This window comes from Pyxicephalus adspersus, chromosome 6 (genome assembly GCF_032062135.1).
Source record: "Pyxicephalus adspersus chromosome 6, UCB_Pads_2.0, whole genome shotgun sequence".
In the NCBI taxonomy this organism is placed as follows: Eukaryota; Metazoa; Chordata; class Amphibia; order Anura; family Pyxicephalidae; genus Pyxicephalus; species Pyxicephalus adspersus.
In genome coordinates, this window is record NC_092863.1 from 40,197,963 (window position 1) to 40,224,684 (window position 26,722).

A 26,722-nucleotide genomic window follows, 5' to 3' on the forward strand; every position below is an offset into this window, starting at 1 on the left:
ATTAGATATTAGTTTGAAATGCATTTAATGCATTTTTTTTACAACTTTACTGTTGAGTTGCTCAGATCTTGTTCTAAGTTTAACACCCAGGCCCAAGCTTTTTTTTTGCCTGTAACAACAAGCACATGGCAAAAAAGCCTATTGGGTTTAGTATATGTTGCAGATGAAAGCAAAACTGAAGGTAAAAAAAATTGCAAGCTGTCAGATTCTTTATTGAAGAAGGGACGTACAATGTCCCCTGTGTTATAAAACAAACTTCTCTGCCTGTTTGCAAACTTTTCTTTAATGTATGATCCTGGCATAGCTGACTAACAGGAATGAATGAACAAGTGTGCTAGCGACATCATTCTAACCTGGCCCAAGATCCAACCCCCAGAAAAAGACTGGGTAAAGTCAACTTTTGTTCTACTTTAAGGTCTTTGAGTTTTTGCCTAATGTGCTTTGCATTCAAATCAATGAAAACAACTTCAAATTCACACCAACTCATCAGAGTAGGAAGTGATAGAAATTTCTCCAAAATGACACCGAATGCAATACATTTTTAGGTAAAATTGGAACTTGTTATAATGTCCGTGATTCCTGCCCTAGTGACAATTGCTATTGCAAGCTGTTAAGTAGACATGAAGCAGCGGAAAACCTCCTAAAGGGGGTGATAGACACCCATAAAAGCTTGACAAAAGTATCTTCTTTTACACAATTACCCAAAATTGAAAAAAAGTTTTAATAAAAAGCAGGTGGAATCAAATATAACACAGTCACTTTCTCCATGAAAATGGCATTTCGGTTTTCAACATACATTTCTTAATTGATTATCACAAACAACTTTGCTATATTAATCTGAAAAAGATCACACTTCTGACAAGCTGTTTATATATACCTGTGTTCCTGAAAGAAAATAGATTACTTACGTCCTAATGATTGCTAGACATAATGACATGGACCGAAGATGTGTTTTGCTGCACATGACAAATAATGGTACTGGCCCATTAGGGTGAAGAACATAATGACTTCTACTTAATTAATGACATTAAGAAATAGCTGCCAGGAACTTTTAAGTGAAATTGCCACATCTATTCTACTTGGATTAAAAAATGAATTGCGCTTGTCAGCAAATTTTAACTTCTTCTGTACTGGTAACTAATACCCTGGAGCCAAACAGAATATATTTCTACTAAAGGTGCTACATTACATTGAATAGAAGGTCAATAGAAACCTTGATAGCATCAAACAGAGATCACCAGAGTGTAGTCATTCCTTTAGGAAGGTCATTTATAATCAATACTTTGTAAATTATCTTTATGTTGTCACTTCTGACAGTCAATTTTTATACTATTTCATTTTAACGCCACTGGGAAATTGTTTAATGCAGCAAATCTAACTCTAATGTAACTACACATACAAGAAAAAAATGTCTTAAATTACATCATGTATAAGTTTATAACATGCAAAAAAAGTCTGTGATTCATTTTTTTTTGTATTACCTGGTTATCATTAAACACCGGTAAGTGGACCAACAAGGAAATGGACCAATACACCCAAGGAAAGAAAGATAAATACACCCAAAAGTTAAAAGGGAAATTATGCGAATAGCCAGGTGTAGGAAGTAGAATTGCTTGGGAAGGGGGAGGGAAATCAAAAGAAAGGGCAAATATGAACTGTAAGAAATGATTTTTTAAATAATCATCAAAGTAAACAAGATTTGGATCAACCTATTGAGTTACTATGAACAATGCCGAGCTGTTGCATTTCATATTTTTTTTACAATTACCCTTGTCATTGGTGCACAGCAAGCAGCATTTCAATTGAATGGCAGTTGTCAGGGATGGTTAAATAACATCCACTAACGCCACCAGCCAATGGGAATGCTCCCTGCTGTTTTCCTTGAAAATGGACTTTCATACCATTTCTTGGCAGGCTAAACATGGGTTTAACTTTTAATGTGCTCAAAATGTAAATATATTTGGTGGCCTTCAGAGAGCATTTGTCCAACCAGAAATGACAAAATGAGAAAAGGTTTGCCTACCTTGCCAGTTTCACATATCTATACGAGTGGCTGTAGACACGTATTTTATAGATATTATATAGATATGGTCTAGTTTATAGATATGGTACTTTTTGTTGCTGTTAGTAAACCATTCCAAAGCAATCATGTGCAGCTGATGCTTGAACAAGTAATATGTAGACAAAAAAGACTTAGATACAAATGAATTAGGGGAAACAGTACAAAAAGTATAAAGGCAGGTAGTCCCTGGGTTATGGACATCTGACATACGGACGACTCCTAGATAGGGGGGGGGGGGGGAGTTGTTTTGCATGACTTGCAGAAGAAATCTTTTGCTAAACACAGCTGAAATTGCGGGTGATCTTAAGAGCGGGGCTGATCTGTAGCATTTTGTAACTCTTTAACTCTTTCTTTTTGCCTATCAAAGCACAGCTTTTGTCTAGGCTCTATAAAGTTCACAGTGAGTATCACAGTGAGGATTTTATACCGTAACTGACACCATGCTGCCTAATTTTATGTTGAAACAAACATCTGTCCTAATTGCATTTTTTAAAATAATGTACCTGTTCAGACTTACATACAAATTCAACTTAAGAACAAACCTACAGTCCCTATCTCTTATGTAACCTGGGGACTACCTGTACTTTAATAAACTGCTAGCTGGTTAGAAACTAGCATTCCACTCCGTGGTTATCAACCTTTCTGCTATGTTTTTGAAATGTCTTCCCTTATCATTCCCAGTATACAATACAATGGCAATGTTCATCATTATACCTGGAGGTGAATTAGGTCTAAAAGTCCAGGGAATGTAAGAAGAATGCCTGTTTTTTTCAATGCTTAGAGAATCCAGAATGGCTTAATTTATATAATCCTATTGATCTGTGTTCTGGTTATAAACCCTTTGTTTATATGTACAGTATAGTTCACATTTATGTATGTTCATAGGGCAGATATATTTTATCATTATATATGCAGTATCTGTGCCCTTCTTATCCTTTTCGCCCCACAATGTACTTCCCATTTGGCTTTGCATCATTGAACAAGCCTAATACCTGCCAACTTGCAAAATCCTATATATGGATATAGGCAAAATAGACCAGATACTCACTTGGATGTTGAATATTCTGTTTATAAAAAATTGCATGTATTTGTGTATTGATTCACTTATTTATTGGTATTTAAAGGTTACAATGAGCGTATGGGCCTCACGGAATTTCGATTACGTTTTCAAGCCTTGGCGCCACAGGTCATGAAGAAATACAACAATACATATGAACCTGTGGATGAGAGAAAGGTAAAATAAAACAAATGTTAACAATCATTTCTAATATATACAAACTATATTAATCTAAAAAGCAAGTTTTAATTTGTATCTGATACAATTGAAAAAGACAAAAAAAAATGCAGTTCTAAATTTTGGGCAATGAAGAGGAGCATTATGTCTTCAAAGCTGGATTTTTAGTTTTATCACCATATTAAGAGGTAATTTTCAGGTAGATTTATTAAATACGAAAGAAAAGAAAAACATCTGGTAACCATTGCTACCAAGCATATTCCATCTGTTATTTTTGTAGGCAGGTTGAGAAACAATCGTTAATAGTTAATTGGTTGCTATAAGCAACAGGGGATAATTTTGCCATGATAAAGTTTAGGAGGTAGAACAGCAAAGCCCTGACTTTTTTTTTTTTTTTAATAAAGCTCATGCTTTATTTTTAGTCTACTATATTAGGTTTTCTTTTAATATTAATATCTTCTGCCTATGCATGTTTATGACATAGGTTGCAATGTGTGGCAGGTAAAACAGTTATCCAGGGTATAATTTTTAAAAAGATTGCCTACCCTTTTTAAAGAATATATATTTACAGAAATCTACTGGTTACTAGTACAATCCACTGCAAAAACTCAGCTCTGTTTCTGGCTTTCAACCTTCTTCTAGGTTAAATGATGGCTGGGGTCATTCACTCTTCATGTGCACATCAGCCTCAACTAACAGTACAATATGACATAAATCTGACTCACTGTAGCATGACTGTGGCAAAACATAGATACGCACACTTGTGTCCCTCCAGACTACAAACCCCCTTAACCCCCACTTTTATTACCCAACTAAGAGCTTTAACACTTAACCACCACACCGTATGTTAGTTAAATTTCCCATAGGCCTTTTATTATAACAAAATATTAACTAATAACTTTATTATCATAAATAACAATATAGATTACAATATAACAATATAAATAACACATATAAATACCCAATATAAACATAAAATAAATACAATCAACTATCAACAAATAGTATACACGTAATAACTATAAAATTAAGTACCAATTAAACAATAACAATACTGATTACCCAGTTTTAGCTTACTGGTTGCTGGTCCTCGGAGGCCACAACAATATACCTTTTTGGGGTCCCTACCTTAAACCACAATTGCTCCTAGCCGCCCATTCTCCCAGCTTGGGAACAAATATATATTTTTCTTTCCTGTGCAGACCCCGTAAACAATTTCCACCAAAACATTAACCACAAACCAAGCACTCCATACCATAGAGGGGTCCCTAATACCATAATTTCTAAACAACCAGCACACTCCCCTCAAGGACAAGAGGGAGGGTGGGAAAAACTTTCCCTGCACGCAGCAGAGAAATAAGGTAAAAGACCCTAGGATGTGTCATGTGACTAACAAGAAAAGGATATGTATGCTGGAAATTTGAAGAGAAAGAGCCATGTCCAAATATTAGCTTTGGTTGAATGATTGCTTTATAAGGAATCAAAATGGTGCTGAGCCAGCCAATATTCAAAAACAAAATTAAAGGCAATTGGGATTTAACCTGAATCACTGTAATCACACAGCTAAAAGCTATGTTTTTTGGTTTTCTTTTTCAAAAGATAGGTCATCTTTATAGATGTCCTACCATATAGATGTCAAGGTACCATTTTGGGACCAGTCAGAATACATCCTGTATTATTTATTTTTACAAAAAGGACAAGAATATGCTTATTTCTTGTTCCTTCTGTTTGTATGATTGTATCACTGCACTAACAATATTGAAGTTTTATCAAGTCAATATAAAACTTTCTATCACTTCAATAAGATGACCACAAATATTGATGTATATCACTGTTGTAAACAAATTATATTTTCCAAACTTATTTCATATTCAGATTCAGATTTTCTCAGCAGGAGTAAAGGGGGTAAATACCCTGTAAATACCATTTATTGTTGTAATATTGGTAGTTTATAGCATATATTCTTACCAGCAATTATCTTTATATGTTTCCAACGGAATCCTGCGTGTGTATTAATCTTTCTTTCTCCTTTTCATTGAAAATGTGAAATTTATAAGCAAACACCCAGTGAGAAATAGAGCAGATGAAAAGACTATTCATTGAGTCCTATGAATAATTTAGGCGGAAAAGAGAAGAGAGAGCAGTCATCCCATGAAATGAGAGATTTAGCATGCAGGTTCCTGTAGCTCTGACTAGAATAAATACGGGAGAAGGGATTTAGTGTTCCGTCAGAGGACTATCACTTTTGTAACGGAGCAGCAATTCCTGCTGCTTGACATCAATATTGAAATATATATTATTATTGATGGCAGATTCTGCATATGAGTTCAGTGCTATTGCCTTTTCTAATATCTCTAACTGCACTCTGGATATATCAAGCTATGAAAATGTCCCTTCTTGGGATTTCTAGCACATTGAATAGTATGTCTGTGTCATGTGGCTGTCCAGACTGATGGCTGGTGTATACTCAGAATAGTAAAAGTAATGGAACAGTAGGAGAGGGTGATCAACATTAATTTATGATTTACTGCTCCAAACTTGCTCATTATGTGAAAGGAAATTGGTTTTATGGCAAAGTTGCCCTATATTTTCTCCTTCTATGGGTTAAATAGACTGAGTTCATTTTACTTCTCCTATGCTCCAGAGATCTAGCTAGTCTCCGCATCCCAGCACCAATGCAATTTAACATTTATATAGAATTAATGCCTGGTGAGCAGTTAGTCTTTCTTGCAAGACTAGATTACAAAGACTTTACAAGGGTAATGGGAATGAAAGAGGCATGAGTATACAGTTCTTCAAACAACAGGATACGTAATTAAATGAATGCCAAGGTGACGAGCTTGGTTCTTTGCTTGAGTTTTAATGTGGACCATTTTTAGCTCAGTGTGAACCATTAGAGATGGATAGAAACAACTTATGCCATTTCCATTTGTGAAGACGTTACCATGTATTGGCAAGGGGGGTAGTAAGCCCTACCCTCTTCTAATGTCCTGTCCTTTCTTTATGCACACTAATATAACTATTGAGATGAGTGATAGCACAATTTTCCAAGCACACAATCTTTCTTTAATACAGTCTATTGAAGGACTCAAGCACACAATCTTTCTTTAATAGTCTATTGAAGGATACAATCTCCTATGCCAATGCTGTGCTTTTTTTGACACAAATGTAAAGGTTCGCTTGGGTTTGTCCTCATATTACATAGTTTGGTAATTCTAGGAGATTGCTTAAAGATTGAATATAGTATATGGACAATCTTGGGCTGCCCAGAGATGAGCAAATACCTACAAACAACTAAGGTGAAGTGTCTGTTTTCCTGGTCTGAGTCACTGGATTGTCTGAACCTAACATAATTATTCTGGTGTTACCTGGTATTAAAAATGGTCTGATTATCACCAATGGTACTTCAAATCAGAACTATAGCTTACACATTCATTTTATGCTTTGACCATATGCCACCCTGAACTTGTGTAATGATGTAGAGGTGCTGATATCATTATATCAGTACCAGCAATAATGTCTGGTTAATTAGGTGTTGCCCACCAACTAAGGACCAAACATGTTACATGACTAGTTGGAGTTGTATATATAAAAAGCATTACATATAGTGGGTGGGGGAATAGGTTATCGTCATGTATAGAAAGAGGTTACTAGGGAACCTTGAGTTGTGTTTTACCTGATGTATCTACTTTTTGCCATTAATCTGATCTCATGCCTTTACGTATATCATGTAGCTGATAATGACATGAAAAACGGAGGGGTTTAGTAGGAATAGATGTGCTGTCGCTTTATAATTAGGGAATGCATGAAGCCTGATTAAAGTTTCATGCAGCTGCATTATAGCTCAAATAAGATGTAAAGGAACAGGAACATAAGTAATATTCTATGAAAGTGCAGCTGTCCAAAAATTTTTAATGTGTCTATATGAATTGCTCTTGACAAAGTGCAACTAGCAAACTTTTTATGCTATAAAAAATAGACTAGTGCAACAATTTTGTACAAGGTTTTAGAATGCACAATTTTAATGCAAAGTCATTTACAAACTTGGCTGTGCACACACACACAAAATAGGCATAACAAGATGAAACTGAGATAAAGTTGCAAAAATCAAACTTTTTAAAAAATATTACAAAATGATTTATTAATAAATTTTGTATGGAGAAAAGATAGGACATATGTCTGTACTGCATAAACCATATTGCTCAGCTTAAACTACATCAAATACAGAATTGTGTAATAAAAATCTAATACTATTTTTGTTTTTAGAATTCAATTCAATGCCAGTTGTAAACTTTTGTTGCAAAACAGACAAAATTATTTTTTGAAATGTTATTCAGCCAAACCTTTTCCTAAACCTTCAACTAGCTTCTTAGCAGCTAACATGGGTCTGTCTTACTTTTGCACAAGCAATGTCCTCCTTGTAGAATAATTGTATTATTTAGACTGGATCTAAAATAGATTGTGCAGAAAATCTTCAAATACAATTTATATATATTTTAAATTAAAGGCCCAATCCATGTGCATAGGTTTACCATTGTTTTAAATGGTGTTAGTTTACATCTGTACAGGACATTGGTCAAAAACATTATTGTCTATTTTTTGAGATAACAATTGTTATAGGCTGGAGAGGATAAATGTGCATCAGAGAAGCTGGGTGATCCAGCAAACCATTCCAGGTTTGTTGGATCCCCCAGCTTCAAGGATGAAAGTGTATCCTATCCAGCCTTGGAGTGCTTTAATTTAATTTAAGTCCCCATGCTTCTTAGGCCAAAAATAAATCCAGGAAAACACACATGCATATGTATTAGGCCAATCTAGAGCTTTTTTACAGCTATCTCGTTTAGTAGGTATTGTTCTCGTTTAGTAGGTATTGTAAAAAAAAATTCCACCTCCTGGATTTTTGACTTTGGTTTTTCAAGAAAATCATCTTCCTATAAATTGTAATGTAAAAACATACCATAAAATGTTCCAAGCTGAGTCATATAAAGCAGAGGAAAATTAATAAATGTTATACAATGGATAACATTCATTTTATGTTTTTAGTACAACCTGATGTCCTTTGCTGTAATAATACCTTTCTTTCATAATCAACTAAATTGGATGATGTTCACCTCCATCTATAAATATTTTTTTTCCATAAAATAAATCATGGTTCCTGCACATCATCACTTTCCATAATGGAATTATATTGCAGCACACCAGTCCTTAGACATGGGCCCTGATTCATCAATGAAATCCGCGCTCGCTGGAAGCGCGAACGTACGCGCGACCAGCGTAATCGCCTTAATTGGCAGATTCGCGCTCCCTATTGTGAAGGCTGGAATCCGGCTGGTAGTGAGGCGGGTGTACGCGCATACTCGAGTCCGGACCGCGGTAATCCGCGATCGATGGCCGCGCGTACTTTCGCGCTTCCAGTGAGCGCGGATTTCATTGATGAATCAGGGGCTATATCTGAGCCAATAGTGATGTTCACAGCTGGTTTATAATTTTGCAAAAATGTGTTAATTTAAATGGGACTGGGTTTATCATATTATTTTACAGTATTATATAAACTACTATGTAGTATCCATACCTTTGTAAATGTACTGTCATTTTACATTTTATTGTTTTGTTGTCTGTAGGAAGGGTGCCAGGGTCAAATCTGTGCACTCTGCTTTCCTTCCAGATCTCATAAACATGGAATGTTAATTGTCTCTCCCTCTCCACTGTACAGTTGAAAACGTTAAAGTTTATTGTTAACAAAAAGCACTTGATACTTCTTAGTATAGTACTTCAAGATATTCTTCTTCTTCTTATTATTATTAATAATAATAATAATAATAAACAGGACTTATAGCTCCAACATATTACGCAGCGCTGTACATTAATATAGGTCAGATGCAAGTCAAACACCTTGCATTACCAAATTGCTATTAAAAAATTAAAAAACGAAATTGTGTTTGAATTGAGTTTGGGGCACATTTAAGATTGATTCGCACTATTTTATATGCAAAATACAATAGTACTGCAATATATATGAACACCTCACCAAAAAAATCTAATAAAAATATTGTATTCTGACTTTTTTTTTAGAAATATTCCACAAATACATGTCAGAGGCAAAACATGAAATTCAGAAAAGATTTGCTCTTTTGCATGATCCAATTAAAATAAAAGAGGAGCTCATGAACGGAAAACAGCCTGGGGGCCCAAGATACAATGAGCCCTCGAGGGTACTGCTGCCAATGTCTTTGCTAACTTTGTATTTGTTTCTTTTCTGCAGGCGGTTGAAGAGTTGTTCCAGCTACTAGACTTGGAAAAGAAGAGTATTGTGATGGGCCGGAGCCAGGCATGTCTTTCAAAATGTCTATTTATTAAATGTTTTAATTAATAAGAAAAAAACTATTAATAGCATCATAAACAATATTATAGTTGCTTCAAACGGTTTAGACTTTATAAGACAAAACCTGCATTAAAATAAGTAGGAAATCAGCCTAGTATTAATGATTTTATATTTTAAGCAAAAAATATCAGCACCTTTGTGCTCTACTTGCATAGAAATGATATGTCTTTTCAACGCAAATCAGTGATTCTAGTCCGACCCAGTTGATATGGTATGGTAGCCTTCGTATTTCACTAAAAGTCAGAACAGACTTTAAAATAAATAGTGAGATGTGTGGTGCTATCCTCTATCCATAAGGCAGGTCATAGCTGTGGATAAATCAGCTTACATCTGCAATGGGTTGGGATAATATCTCTGGGAAAGAGAAAGCATTTTTTACATTTTCAACTACTTATTAACCTTTTTGGAATCAGGTGTTCTGAGTAAAAAAAATCAGATGTTAATGATGGCCTAAAAATCCTTCTTTTAGATGACTGAGCGTTATTGTGACATGTTCTAATACCACTTTAAATGTCCATTATTGTATGCAGTACACGATGCCTTATTTTGATGAATCAAACCTAAGACTTTTTGTTTTAAATTCACTGCATTTTAAATCACAATTGTACCATCCTGGGAAATCCAAAAGCTTATCTCTAAGCGAGTTAAAAAAATCTTTAATTTTTGTTTAGGGTGCTGGTGTAAAGCCCAGGGCTGAGAAGGAAGCTGTAGAATGGACCTTGATTTTGTGCAGCAGGGGTTCAAAGATCCGCTCTTACTCACAGTTAAATATAGGAAATCAGCATGGAACGTGAATTTTTATACATTTTTTGTTGCATGAAACTTCTTGTCCAGGGCTCAGGTCTTTGTGCTCGTTACCTAAAGCCAATAATTTGTGTTTTCCATAAATTTGGATAGAATACATTATGGTCAAAGTCACAAGAATTTTGGATTTACCAGCTCTATCTATGCTGATGTAAATGGATATCTTTATAAACAGAAAGGGTGAAACTCCATAGTGGGGACACAGTCAGTTCTAAATATCTTAGAACAGTTTCTAGCGAGGATGGAGAATCACCAAGACAATTTTTGGTTCCTTTTTTTTTAACTAGTAACCAATCAAACAAAAATACTTATTCACCGTGCATCAACTAACAGCAAAATTAAATTAAACCATGTCTATATCTCTATATCTTCAAGCCTAGGTAATTATTTGACCCTTATGTAATTTTAAAGGGCCCCTATGTCTCTGCAGCTGCACAGTGTTCACAAATAAAATGTCTAGTTTTGCAGAGTTTCTGATAACTCTGGCTTTGGATACACTTCAAGAGGTAAAACAATTTGCGATATAGCGATATGCGGTATAGCGATAACAGCACAAGTAACTGTTTTATTGTCACATAATGTATACTATAAGGGTGCACTTTTTTCATATATAGCCTACCCTTTGCAAAAAGATAAAATATGTTTTAAATAAAATATATCTTTTTACCCTTTTTTTAACACAGAATTCTATAGAAAATGATGTTTATTTGTATGATCAGTGTACATGTAATGTGCATTCACCTCCTATAAGCCTTGTTTCTATAGACAGGTTTTTCATTGTCATGGCATGCTGCTGCCACCACCATGCCTGCTTAATAAGGGAGTTGGCACAGACAGGCTGATCGCAGAGAGGTAAAGCCATTACTATGAACATTGATTTTGCAGCAGCTTTGAAGAACTCATCGGGGCTGTGCAGTTAATGCAGTCATTATTGAAGCAATCAAACCCTTAATGAGGCATTACTCCGTCTCCACTAATTCTCAATCTATTGTTGCTGGGTACATTTGTGCCTGTGCAATGTGAGAGAAGATTGAATAAAAAAAAGTTGTCCATAGGATTTTTTAGCAGCTGTTAATGTTTTTATTAAAATGTCTTTGCAATGCTCAACCATGAAAAAAAAATGCTTTCCCTTGTGGGGGATGTAATTTTTCAAGAAAATATTTTTTTGATGGCAGATGGTTAGAGTTTTGAATGTATTACCCTCTTCCATTTTCCGGGAAGAAAGCGTGCAGTCTGTAATTTTTCCCCACAACTGGATATGTTACTTGTAATAAAGGGCTTACCATTCACAACCTTTTCTGAAATAAATCCAGGTGCAAATGAACGTTACCAACCTCCGTAGTGCATGTGTGAGAAGTACTTTACTACATCTTTACTATATCTTTGCACAAAATCAACAGATAATATATTAAATACACTTACAGCAAGCACTGCTCATTAATTATGTAACAAAAGTGCTGCAAGTAATTTCTCTAGTGAAAGCACTGTCATGGGAAACCCCCTTGTGGATAACATGACATTAATAAAATTATTACAAGAACAAATATGTAATATTTTACAGATAACAAGTCTTTCATTGTAGTTTAGTATTAATATATTTTTCCATTGTTTTCACCTGGTGATCCTGCCAGGGTCCTAAACCTGTTAACACGGGCTACATACAAGCACACCACATGCCCAACCGTACTGCCTTACTAGTTATTGATGGATTGAATACCTCAATTATAATTAGAGATATTCATATGTGCAAAATAGAACTATCATATTAGTTATCATTCAATCAATAGGTAATATTTCTATAGATGCTTACATTGATCGATATTATTACAATCAACCTATTTTGTTGATTCAACACATAATATTATACGAAAGATAAGGTAGACCAGATGGACTCCAGCATAAATGTCTCAGATCTCCTTACTTCTATTAGCAAATAAGTTTGCTTTTTGGTATTTTTCTAGCATTATCCACATGAAGATGAGAAACACAACCCTTTCTTTATCTTCAGCTGGCACCAGGTGATATAGTATTGATTGTTTCTGATGTATCTGCTGACCTTATATTATTCTCTGCAGGTGTTTATGAAGGCTGGTGTGTTATCAAGGCTGGAGAAGCAGCGAGAGAAGATGATTTCCCAAAACATGATACTTTTTCAAGCAGCATGCAGAGGGTTTCTTTGTCGACAAAAGTTTAGGAAACTAAGGGTAAGACAATGTTCTAATGTTACATTTAACTGCTATGCTTCTACTTACTAACATTCACCTGGTAAAAACAAAAAAAAATGTAGTACCATAATAAGTGTCAATGTAGATGACAGTGCTTGGGGGAGTATACTATAAGAAACAATAATTGTAATCCCTACTACATTAGTAGTACTACTAAATATAAATCCCTACTATATTTGTAGTACTTTGTAAAGTGCACTTTGCTTGGCAATGCACTTCGGCCATCCAGCAGCTTGACATGCACAAAAAAACTATAATATTACTGGAAGTTGTTACTGGGAAGGAAAGATGATGTACTCTATTATAGAACATGCCTAACACTATATAACATCCAGGAATATGTTAGGCAAGAATGAACAGGATATCTGGTTTGCCCTCGAATGTCATTGTTTTCAGTTGACAGTTATAATTACATTCATTTTTGTACTTTAGCTGACATTGGAATATTTTTCACAATACCATTCTTTAGTGGAAAGAAGAGCACATGTTTTTTTCTGGCTTGTAGCTAGCATGCAATATTTCCCAATTATCTTGTGATTTTTGTGCCTATATTCTACCTGGTATCTAGTGTTTTTTGTGCCGGCATACCTCTTTGGCATCAAGTGGATTTTGTACAAATATGTTCCCCAGGGTCTAATAGTTTTAAGTCACTGTACTCTGTAGCATCTAATAAACTTCCTTCTTTACATGCAGGACAAAAGACCCTGTTGTTGCTCTTTCTCAGAGAAAAGGAAAAATGTTTCACAAAATATTATTCTGCTGTTATACTCCAAAGCACAGGGAAGGAAATTGGCACAGTTTGCAAATCCTTTCCACAGTGGAATTCTGAGCCTAAGGTGACTCTAGAACAACTACCTAAAAAAAAAAGTCTGCAGGAAGAACATCTTCAATGTTAACAGGACAAGTCCTATTGAATGAAACTACTACTACTACTAAAATAACTACTACTAAATATACATTGACCTGGATAAATGAAAGAAGAACTAGCACTGTTTTGCTATGCCCTTTAGTAAGACTGCCACTGTCATAGGAGCAATTGCCAATAGTGCATTTTTGCAAAATTATCAGTAAAATTATAAAGTTGGGTGAACATATCAGTACGTGTTATAAAGCTGAAAGTGGAGATTAGACAATATTTTTAGAATTTAATATTAAATTATTTTCATTGACTGTTTAGATTCAGATGGTTGCTCTCAAATGCATCCAGAAGAATATCAGAAAATACTATAGTATCCAAGACTGGCTGTGGTGGCAAATCATGTGCTGTATTCGTCCCTCGTTGACTGTCAATGTAGACGAGGCCAAGTTTCGGGCTAAGGAGGTAAGCCGCACAGACTTGTTAAATAGAAACTTCTCCCTGTTTACCCTTCAAACATACATTACATGAGTGTATATCTTGACATGAAGTGCTGTTGTTTAATATTTCCCACAGGAAGAAATCATTGCTTTAACAGCAAAGCTTGCAGTATCTGAAAAGTCAAGAAATGAACTGAGACAGAATGTTGACCTACTGGAAAGTAAGGTGAGAAGTTAGCTTTCAGTGACAGACTGTAATTAGGTCAGAAGGAGATACTGCCTGCCGCGGATAGCTACAGGGTATGAATGTTATTTGCCACAATCCTGGTAATTAAAGAGCCAGTATATATATATTATTTGATGGCTTTATATATGACATTTTCACTCAAAATATGATCATTTTTGGTGCCTAGAGGAACAGAATGTATTTACTTTTAGGGATGGTGAGAGTAGTTATGTACCTAGATACAGTAATTTAACATTGGAATGCTGCTATCATAAGAAAACATGTATATGTGTGCATGATAAGTGTAGGATTATTTGCATTTTACATTTATTCACATTTTTTAGGCTTTATTACAGTGTGCTTGCACTGAATCGTTGGTTCAGGGGAGACACTAGAAGTAGCTTCTACCCCGAGCAGCCACATACTAATAACTCGGGACAAGAGAGAGCGACTTAGCACTGCTCACTGCCACCGGCTTTCAAATTTGCTGACACTGGTTCTTTAAAAACCAGAGCTGCTGTGCAGGGGACTGAGTGGCTGGCAAGGCTCCAGATGCTGGGGGCTGCACGGGATCACCTGATCCCAAAGCACAGGTCTGAAGCTAGGATTAGTCTGTTTGATAGGATGTTACATCTAGCCTACAGCAGCCAAAATGACATTGAAGCATAGTGTTGCATTAAAACAAATCAAAAAATACTTATATAGAATATATATGGTATGCAGTAAATAACACTATTAAGAATACCCAAACATTTGTATCCCAATGTAAAGTTGCTTCAGACCATTTTGTTGACCTAAGGTGGACAATAGCTATGGCCTCTCTATCCTCAAGTACCATTTTGAAATCCTCTTTATTTTATTAATACATTTCTGTAGACCCTGTGATGTCTTTTAGAGTCTCTGGATCTATTTGCCATTCTCTGCAATGCAGGCAGATCCTGCTGATGGGATAGACCTGCAGGTTGTTGAATGTAGCTTTCTAAAAACATCACAGCCTCAGTACTACTTTCTACTCTCTAAGCAATAGCCCTTGGTTCTAATGCTAGCAGTGGGCTGGCTCTAGCTGCTAGAGTGTGCTGTCTACCATTATCACATTCTGGAGGAATGTGATAATGGTAGACAGCACACTCTCATTACTCATGAAACATATATAAAGTGTCATTCCTTCTTTTTAACATGAGGAAAACGTTTCCTATGTTTTTACCCAAATATATTACAGTAGAAGCACCTTATGCACTCAACGCTATATGTCGGCAAAAGGGAGCTAGTATGACTAAAAGGGAGAGGGATGTAGAGACACAAGAGACACATAAAATATCACCCTATGTAAGCATGTGGGATAATAAATTCTGCCTGGTATGCTGTGATTAATTGTATGATCAACTGAATTGTGATATGTTTTTTTGGTATGTGCCTCTTTAATGCACTGTATAATAAGCCAGACTTTAGGGGGCTAACATGTTTCCTGGTCTGATGATTCATAATGTTTTCATTAAAATTAAAAACTTTTTTTTATATATATTATATTATCCATGTGTTTGTGTTGCTATCCAGATGTAGTTTAAGAAATTGGATTTTAGCTAGTGAAAGGGCCTCTTTAAAATTTTTAGGGCTAGGATACTGAGACAAAATGTATTATACAGAGCAGATATCCTCTTATTTAAAGAGCCTAGCCTTTGCTTAACTTAACTCAGATTTAAATATACTGAAATGTCAAAGAGCATGAAAAAACAAAACTGATTTATTAAAACATGCAGTATACAGCTTAGCGTATTGATTAAGGAGAATGGGGTGCTGACTTCTATCCTTCAACCATGTGCAGGCTAAAACTTCTGTTTTTTACTATCATGAATGTGAAAAATTCTCTATATTCCTTTGGTCAATCAGCCAAAATGAATGGTGAAGGTTTGAAATAGGCACACATATTACACCAAAGTAGAAATGTACACATGCTAGATTTCTGTTGCTGGGCGAAAAACCAATAGGCTTGTGGGTAGGGGGGTGGACAAGCGAAGGGCACCCTAATGCATTCTCCCCCATAGTAAAGTAAGTGCTTCCCACTTGGATGTTCATTCATTGGTGTTATTAGACGTTAGGGGACAGCTTTACACATGCTAGATTCTTGCCTGAGATTATCATGATCGATTATCTTTGGCAACTATCCTTTTTGTTAGCTTACATGAGCCAAGATTGGGAAATAGATACATTAATTTACAGGGATCTTTACACATATGTCTATGAAATATATGTACCAAAGATCTGATCTCTTGATCATTTTGGTCAGCTTTTAACATCCAGGTATACCCAGCTGTAGGACCCACTCAACATAACTACATATATTTAAGAGTTTACATAAGCAGCATCATTTGCCTTACCTTCAGACTCCCAAATACTTCACTGTAGATCTAGGAAACTAAACTGTCACCACAATAGACAACAAGATATTGCAAGGATCTAGAGAACTACAATTTTTGTATTAATAATATATTCTGCAAACTCTAGAAAGTAAAACTGTATTATATAAAAAAAATCTAACATAATACAAACAGATCTAAATACAAACAGATAAATACTAATCTAAATACAAACAGATAATTACTAAAACATGTGATAAGTTTTTTTAATAACATTACAGAAGTTTCATACATATCAAGTTCATAAAAAAAAACAAATATATATATATATATATATATATATATATATATATATAAAAGAGTTCTTTATTTCTTATGTTGCAGACATCGGTGTATTTTATAGGTTGCATTGTTTTCCACTATCATTTGTCTTTTGCAACTATGGTAACAGTGGAGACTGTACTGGGCTTTCAATATTTCTATTAACCTCTTAGATACTTCATATATCATCTCGTTTTAACTCTAAAATGAAGGGTCAGCTTTTCAGATCAGTAAATTAGGATCTATTTCTCTATAGTATACCTATAGGATGTGTTTGCGTGATCAAAATAAGCAAGGTAATAAATACCTTGAGTAAAAAATGTTGCACTTACAGTATGTACTACTTATCATACATGCAGATAACACAAATATGTATATGTGTGTATATATATATATATATATATATATATATATATATATATATATATTCATTTTATCTGAATGTATGCTAAGGTATTCATAGGTGTAACACTTTCTGGTATTTGTTACCTTGCTGTATATACCTGACAATTATTAGTTCCCTTTCAGCATTGCTATACCAACCCATGGGGTTCTTTAAAGAAAACCTACCTTGCTGATGTCTTTTTCTGAAAGTGGTATTTGCTTGGCTGTCTTTATCCTTCTTCATAAGTACTTTGATCTAATGCCCTGAAAGTTGTATACAGATAAGGATTTCTGACATTTTCTGATCTGCATAGTATTCCAGGTCAGTAGTTTAGAAATCCAGAAAACCCAGAAAAAGCCAAAAGTTCAGCATAAGATCCAAAAAAACTGGCACAGAATTTGGATAGCAATAGCAATATCTTTCTAATAACAGGTTTGTAGTAGGAATACAAATACCCCTTTAGAAATGTAATAAATGATACAGATATAAAGAATTAAAGTGACCATTTCATTACAGTGTTCAAACAAGAGTAAACACTTCCACTTAACTTTCAGCACATTAAAACTCTAGCTTGATGCTGTTCTCTGACTGTTGTAGGATATTCCCATGTGTGTGTTCTTCCTTCTATTTCTTATGTTCTGCAAGAAAAATAACAGTTTTATAATAGACTTGATTTTGAAGTCCGTATATTCCAAGGATTTTAGTTGGTGTAAGTTGAAAACTCATTGCTGTCCCCTTTTAATAAATATTGTCTTAGCGGGAATCTATCTTCATTCAAATGTCAGGTGCTAACGTTATCTCATCTCAGGGCCCCATACTAGTTTTATTTTGGGGTAGGTGTTTCTTATTAAAAAATCATAATATGAAGTATAATCCTCAGTGATTAATGTAACTTGGAAATAAAGTGTTAACAAGGATAGCACAAAAAAAAAAACATATTTTAAGTACAATGGATGAAACGAGAGTGAAAATTTAATCACCTCTGTAGGGATGATTTTACATAAAATAACAGCATTTCTCTCTTAAGTGTACAACACCTGCTCAATGACAATACATTCCTTGAAGGTATCAGTTTGCTCATCAGGGGTCATTGAGCTCCTAGCTGCTCTTTACTTTCCCATCTGTGCTATAAATGAACACTCCAGAGACTTATGAGATCCAGGTTACTGGAAAAATAAACATAGCAATGTTGCTGGCACTACTATAAGGTATATTTGGAATATATATTTATGCAAAATTGAGCCTTATGAGATTGGAGCAAATACATGTTTCATTCTGTTTGCATGCCTAGATTCTTCATTTAGAGTAATTGCTGGTTTAGACTTTGGCAACCATCAGTTTACACATGCATGGGTTAAAGCCATCTGCTCTGTCCTATCAAGGAATACATTTTTTGCTGCACTGGGCAGCTTAGGCAGGAACATGAATAAATAAATGTACAGTTTTCTACATTTTTTACAGTTACAATTTTGTAAGGCCTAAATAAGCTGAAGATCCCACTTTGCTTTATAGTCTCCAGCTGTTTTAATGTGTGTTAGAAAACCTTCTTGAATATAAAGGTTTTGCATTTAATTATTTATTCATTATTGGTCATATTAACAAAACCAATTAATGTTGGCCTTTGAAGTATGTCTCTGAAATAGACGCACATGTCATTATTTTATTTTGTTGCAATCCTTTTTTTATTGAGTAGTAATAACATAACAAAACACATACATAAAATGGCACATACAGAAACATAGGGCCGCACGGCCTGCAATTGCAAAATCCCATGGTATAAAAAGTGGCATTTTATAATAACATAGCATTACTGGAAATAACAATACTGAAAATAAAGTGGGGTCGCCTGTATAAAAAACAAGGAGGGTTAAAGAAGGTATAGAAAATAACACAGGAGGTGAACACCCAATGGTGAACATTTGTATTACCTAAGTCATAATTTTTTTTAATGTTGCATGTATAGAAAAAGTGCTTGTTGATCCTTTAGAATTCCAGTGAAATTCTATCTTCCAGTTTTAGACTACAACTTTGCTGCATTAGAGTATTTTTGTCATGCCAAAATTCTCCCTTTCTGGATTACCGAACCCTCACTCCCAGCAAATGTGGCCAATCGTGGACGTGGCCAACAGTGGGCCCCTGTGCAGAAATGACTTAGGGGCCCCCTCTGCTCTGCTGTACACACCAATGCCCTGCCCCTACATCTTGCTCACCTGAACAGTTGTCCCTACCTACCCTCATTCTAATGCCCCACCATCCTTTAAGCACTGCCCATACCCCCCCCCCCCTGCCCAACTGCCCCCACCCATAGAAGTAGGAAATCCTAATGGGTAAAATGATCTAGCAGAATAGTCAATTTACCCTACCTGTCCAGATATATTCTTTGTTGCTGTGCTTGAGTGTCATGGAGCAGCAGAAAAGCATTACATTATACCTCTGTTAGTGTGGCTATGTGAGAGATTCTCTCACAAGTCTGATATCTACAGAGAAGGGGGTGGAAGCTGTGTAGGCTAAGAAGGTCATGGGGTTCTTATGCAGCTGCAAACTCTGCACCTCCATATGTCTAGCAATGCTCCCATGTATAGGTATATATTGTCTTTTTTTTGTTATAAATACCATATTATGGTTTGTATATATGTATACTATCATCTTCATACATATTCATGGATACCTGACAAATAAATAGTTAAACAGTATTTTTTGGAATCTTGCAAAGTAGATCTAAAAGAATTTAAATAATGGCCAGCAATGAATGACCTGTGTCCTATTGCTCAAAGCAGACCCCTTTAGAAATACTAGTAAATGAAACATAATTATAATTTGCCCTCTCAAAACTATGATCGACTAGCAACCATAAATTATATGCCTACTTTAAATCCCCTCCCTTGTTTTGTCCTTCTGCTTTCCAGTCCTTACTTTTTTGTAAGTTATCATCTTTCAAAGTTTGGTTTCTCTTTTCAAGTGTATAACCTAATCATACATGCTCCATCACACTTTCCTCATGGCAGTATTTTAGCATGGAAACTCTGTGAATGATTTGAGGACCTCTGCTCCCAGTAGCAACTATTGGAAGGAAAAAACACAAATTACGTCATGCCAGGACTGCTTGAAGCTGGTTTTATATTTTGTAAAGATCTCTTTTGCCGATATGGGCTTTGCTGATAAACAACATCTCACAAAATCTATAGTTTTAAAGTATTTACAAGAAATAATTGAAAGAGAAAATATAAAACAATTGGCACTGCAGAATCTATAATTGAAGTCTTAGAGGAATTTAAGATCTGCCTTTGAAATAATTTCCTACATGTCCATAAGTTTAAAATGAACATATGGCCATATAGTAGGCACGTATTAGATGTTCTGTCAAGTTTTTATTGCTGTTTCCACAGATTCACTCTTTCTACTTGTGCTGTTCATCATAGTCCAATGAAAACCAGTGTCACAACAAAAAGTGGTGGGATTTATACTACAGTTATTGTAAGAGGGGAATTCCACTCATTTTGTAGAGATTTCTTTATATTTCCTGTTGCATCTCCAGGATACAAAGTTAAGAGAAATCTATATTAGCGGACAGTCAGCAACAAATAAACCATCAGGGCCTTTAACCATACCCAACGCATGCAGTTTAACCTATAGCCACATAACGAAAAATGAGTTCATCTTCTTTCTAATAATCAGCTACCACTGTTTAAAATAGTGCCACAAAATTTTTCAACTCTAATGAAAATGGATTTTAGTGAAAATGAGCTACTGTAGTTTAAATACCTGTGGTTGTTTACGGTTTATACTGTAGATGATTTGGGGCATGCCATCACATTATTGGTGCATTGAAAAAAAACAAAGCTGGAGTCCAACCTAGTTTTCGTCTTTTCCAAACTTGGATCAGAAATCGTAATCTGAGTATCATTATGAATCTCGTATTTCCTTCATGTGTGTGGCAGAGGTCAACCAGTCACAAAAAAGGCAACCTTCCCAATTTATAAATGTAATAGCAAAACACACTTTGGGCTTCCATCTCCTAACATTCAAGCCTAAGAGAAAAGAGTATGATATTCTATATTGATTCTGATTTTATTGCAATGAAGAGAACTGAACATAATTTTATAGTATGGCAGCAGTAATATCATATATGATTTTTTCAATATATAACTTCCCAGGGGCAATAAATCCTCCCTCAAAATAAGTTCTCCTCTGCAACCAACTAAAAGTAGGATTCCTTTTGAATTCTACACAATTCCAGATCAGAAGACACTGGATTAGGATGGTCCACTCTCCATTTGCAGATGGCCTTTTTGTAAATGGTGCATCCATGAACAGGTAACGGGTCCACAGAAATGATCTGTTTGCTCTCCCCCTTCTGACTGGATGTTATAGGTTGACAAATTTTCCATTTCTTGGATCTTGAATATTCACATACAACAAACATGGGTGTATTAAGCTTTGAGGTGGAGGAAATTTGTAAAGGTTACCATGCCCTGTGTTGGAATCCGAATTTTAACACAAAAATACTAAGAGAAGAAATGGCCTTCAAAATAATATGGAATCTGGCCAAAATGTAATTTTATGATAATGTATTCCTTCACAGACAGAGCTACAGTTCAAAGATGTGAATAAAAATTGCCTGTTCCCCAGTGCATGTAAAAACCTACTGACGCTTTCCAGAGAGTATGAAAAATTGCTCATAATATTTCTTAAATAACTTGTTAGCATAAGTGGTTTGCTTTTACCAATGTAATTCCAAATAATTATCATTATATATTTTAAATTGGTAAAGAGTTTCAAGTCCCCTTAAAAGGCACATAGTATACAAATACATTCCTGTTGATTTCAATTATCAGTAAATCAAAGAATGTTTTTATCCAATATTATTTCTTCTCCATTTACACACCACCATTTTATCCTGAATATCAACACAGGTCAGCTTATGATATCCTCTTGTAAACCATTAAAATCAGAACACAGCTTTGACACAAGGGTGATTCTGGAATTAGTATTAGTTTCCACTGGCTACATAATGAGAAAAAAGGTTGCATGGTTCACTTTGCTTTGCTTCATTTTCTGAAAAACATAGGGCAACACAGGCCAACACGATTTTGACACGGGGCAAAGCTGCATGCTGTGCTGAAATTGAAGCAAAGCAAATATTATACATCCACAGAGACTTTCCAATTGCATTCAATGGAAATCTTTGCAGTGTGTTTTAGATGCTTCAAAAACACATGCTTAAAGCTTGTGCAAAACAGTGGAGATTATTTCTCCATAGAGATATTAGAATGATCATGATACCACCACAGACCTTGTTACTAATATGAGCACAGATATAGGATTCAAAATTAAAGATGGTTGTAGACCATTGGAAGTTCTATACCCCACCCCGCAGTTAAACCGAAAGAAGGTAGGAATGGTTTGGTCCATCTTTCAGATTGTTTGAAGCTTTTGTTTTTTATAGGCTATTATTCAGAAAGCTGGTGTGTTCAGATGTGTAAAGATGTGTTCAATGGACCTGATTTAATAAAGCCCTCCAAGGCTGGAAAGAATACACTTTCATCAGTGAAGGTGGGTGATCAAGCAAACCTGGAATGGATCTGCTCCAGGATTAAAAACAATTGCTAACAAATAGCAAATGGTTAATGTCAATGTGATGAAAATCAAGTTTGAAGCAACCTGGGGCCACGCTTTCCTGTTCAGGCTGCTGGCTACTTGCTAAGCAAAATGAATCATAAGTCTTTGCATATTGAAAGTATTTCACTAGTTGGAATTGAAGGTTCAGTTAGGTTTTAGGAAAATGCAGGATATATGCAAAAAACAGGATATATACCTATCCTAACCTTAATCGATAAGAAGCTTAAGTAAATGGAAATGTGAAGAAAAAAGTGATAATATTAAAATACATTCAGCATTACTTTCAAATAAACATCTTCTATAAATTACCTTTGGAGTATGAGCCTTGATAATACAATAATGTACAATATGTGTTTATTGTAAGATCTGGAGAAGATGTAAATACAAATTACCAGGCACATTACTTGTGTGATGAGATGTGCCACATTTAACTAGCACTTTAGAAAATCATTTTACAGTGTGCTCTTAATAACAAAATTTGCATAATTTTCAGTGCCGGTAGCCCTAGGTGTCAGAAAGAGATTATTAATTACCACATTTAACTAAAGAACTCTGTTATTCCCATTTGAACAAATCCCCACTTTCCATTAGAGACAAGCTATGTTTTTAGCACTCTCATTGAAGCTATGCTATTTCCCTTTTTTTGCATGCCTTGGCACATTGCAGTATAATTGGGTTATTAATGGAGGAATTGTTAAACAGTCTTTTATGTAATAAACAAAGACAGTGCCAAATACCATTTAAAATGTTATTGCAAGCAAAACATTTCCCTTTGCTGCAATCGAAACTGATAACAGGCACAACAAGCTCTATATAATATCAAGAAGGGCATCAGTGATAACTTGTGGATTGTCAGTGAATTGTTGCCATTTCTTGCATTACAGGTATATATAAAAGAATGTCTCTTAGATACAGGCACACAAAGATGCTCTAATCTGATTATATTTGTGCTGTCATTGGACACCTGGTAATTTCATTGACAAAAAGGTGCAGATATATCAAGTCGTTTTTGATGCCTCCAGTTTATATGTTGCTTGGTACAGCTGGTAGTGAAACAGTTTTACAGCTGTAATACCTTTTATAGTTATATATAGGTTACTGTAGAAAAGAACAGAGCCTTTACCCCATAATTCAGTCTAAATTGCTTGTACCATTTCCAGCTGGTATAAACATTTGACAGGTAAAACCCTAAACATGTGATACGCAAAGGTATAGATCAAAGGATACTAACACAGTATTGATGCAAAGTCTTTATTTTATTTGTATTTTTATACAATTTAACATTATGAGTATTTTGCCACTATTGACCCTTATCAAAAAATAACCTTTTGGCGCATTTTAAAATTCCCAGATCACCTTTCCCCTTTCTTCTTGCATTTCCCTTGCTGAACTTAGCCACAAATGTCCAGAGATGGACAGAAGAGGAAAAATATTATAAATATAAAAATAAAATAAAAAATATGAAAAAGTTAACCTGTAAATTTTCAGACATGTTTGATTTTGCTCATTTTTGAGGTTGTTTAGCTCAAAGCAACCTGTCCTTTCTAACATTTCCAGACAGATATACAAATATACAACAACTGTGACCCCTACCACTAATAAGTCAGAGTGAATGTCAATATACTTCACCTATAATTCCTAATTCTTAACAATTCCTAATGCCAAAAATGTAATGAAAACATAGCAAGCCAAAAGAATGGCAAATTAAACAACACAAAAATACAGAATTAAAATACATTACCAGTATACAAATAATACAATATTTAGCATGTATATGTATGCAGTATAACGTACATATAAAGTATGTAAACCCAATGGATAAGTTTGACAAAAAATAGACCAACCATGCCTACAAATAAGGGAAGTTTGCCTTTACAATCATTCATTCATATCATTAGATATAAAGGTTTTTGTCTAGGCCAGTTTATAACTCTACATTCCTTCTTTTTTTGCTAGTGTGCTTTGGATCACTGTCGTGTTTCAAGATCCATTTCCACTGTAACTTCAAGAAAACCTTGAATGAATTTCTTAAAAGTAATTTGCTTAATTTTGTTAACAGATGTTTTTAATCCTGGATCAGATCCATTCCAGGATTGCTGACCACCCAGGTTCACTGATGAAACTGTATCTTCCCCAGCCATGGAGAACTTTATTACTTCAGGCCCACTGGCTGCAAACTGTCCAAACTGGGGAGCAGCAAAGCACCTTGTAACTATACCATATCCTTTACACCTTAGTATGGAATTCTTTTCCTGAAATACTAGCTTTTGTTTGTGCCAATTATGTCCACTGTTAGAGTGGAAATACAAATCTATATTTGATTTATTGGTCCACTGCACATGCTCATATGTTCCATGGCAAAGGGTAGTCTTACTCTAGTGTACTTTTCATAAAGGCAGGTATTTTGTTTCCTGGCATATGTTCCATGCAGTTTTATTTAGTGCAATTAATTTTTATGTGTAGTTGCATGCACAAATGTTGCAAGAGTTACATGCATTATATATTTTTTTTTAAATCTGGGTTCACTGTGCTGGGCTTTCTAGTAGTAAAAAATCATTTGAAGTCTACACCACTTCTAGGTTATTTTCCTCATTCGGTGGAATGATTACATATTAATTTAGTGATGTTTTTAAAGCTCATGGTAGACTCATGAATCCTCAATTATCTTAGACAGGACCTAGAGAGTTTTTTTTCTTGGCATCACATCAATAGTGAAGAGAATACCAGACCTGATATTTAAATAAGAGAGGCATCACTAGCATACTATCTAAGGACAAACTTTTATAAACCTTATCTAAAACACCTGATTCTAATGTCATGGATTTAAATCGGCAGCAAATATAAGTGTCTACCTTGATTTGCATGAAAACCTTACATTTTCATTACTTAAGATTATAAAAAGTTTATTTATAGAACAATTTTACCTCCATCTATAGGCACTGTTCGAATGAAGATCTACTGTTTTATTTAGAAAAGTTACTGCTATTAAAACACATGGACCAGAAGATTCCTATGAGGGAATATTTGAGGGAATGTCAGATAGAGCCACTAATGTTTACCTGTATAAATCTGCTGAAAAAGTTATTATATTCCCTTTGCTGTACAGGAAAAAAAAAAAAAAAACAGTAGTTTTGGGTAACAGTCTAGATTTTACAATGCCTTCTTTAGGATCTTCACACTCCCTTGCTCCCCTCTGGAACAAAAATAAGGATTTACTAAATGCACCTTGGATACAATCTGGCATTTGCCTTTACCTCTAATGTTCGTTTGATTAGTCTAAGCTAATTAGCATACAGGATCTCAAGGTTATTGTATTTTGTTATGTGTTTTGACCTTAGCAGTGTAACAACATCATTTTCTTCTTGCATTAATTATTGAAATATGCTAATTGAGTAAATTAATTTGTTCTTGCCATAAAAAATACAACTTTTGTCAGATCTGATTGCATAATCAGACTCTGTACACTGATTTTATGAAAGATTAAACAAAACGTCACTGAGAAAAATTGGTGTTTTACAGATCACCGATTTAATGACTGAACTGTCTGATGAACGATTCAAAGGTGAAGTAGCTTGTCAAGTTTTAGAAGGGGAAAAATCAGAAAGGTTGAGAGTAACACGAGAGATTACAGAAATGCAGGTAAGCACTTTGTCAAATATACCTCCAATTATGCAAAGAGTTCTAGATTTTTTGTACTGATGATTAAAATACATTGTAATCAATTATTGGAAGTTCATGGTATTTCTGCTTGTTGATGTCCAGTTTTATGGTTTAATCTATACGTCTGATCTACTCTACCTGCTGTAGATTAAAT

General features: G+C 34.9%; 1 protein-coding gene across 1 annotated transcript in view; it reads left to right on the plus strand.

Annotated features, from left to right (window-relative positions):
• Positions 1 to 26,722, plus strand: part of MYO18B (myosin XVIIIB) — a 262,438-nt gene that overhangs the window by 112,720 nt on the left and 122,996 nt on the right. Inside the window, exons 21-26 of the mRNA XM_072413906.1 lie at positions 3,187 to 3,296; positions 9,559 to 9,624; positions 12,558 to 12,686; positions 13,885 to 14,028; positions 14,140 to 14,229; positions 26,428 to 26,547. Of these exons, the coding sequence (XP_072270007.1) occupies positions 3,187 to 3,296; positions 9,559 to 9,624; positions 12,558 to 12,686; positions 13,885 to 14,028; positions 14,140 to 14,229; positions 26,428 to 26,547 (659 nt within the window). The remainder of the gene's footprint in view (positions 1 to 3,186; positions 3,297 to 9,558; positions 9,625 to 12,557; positions 12,687 to 13,884; positions 14,029 to 14,139; positions 14,230 to 26,427; positions 26,548 to 26,722) is intronic.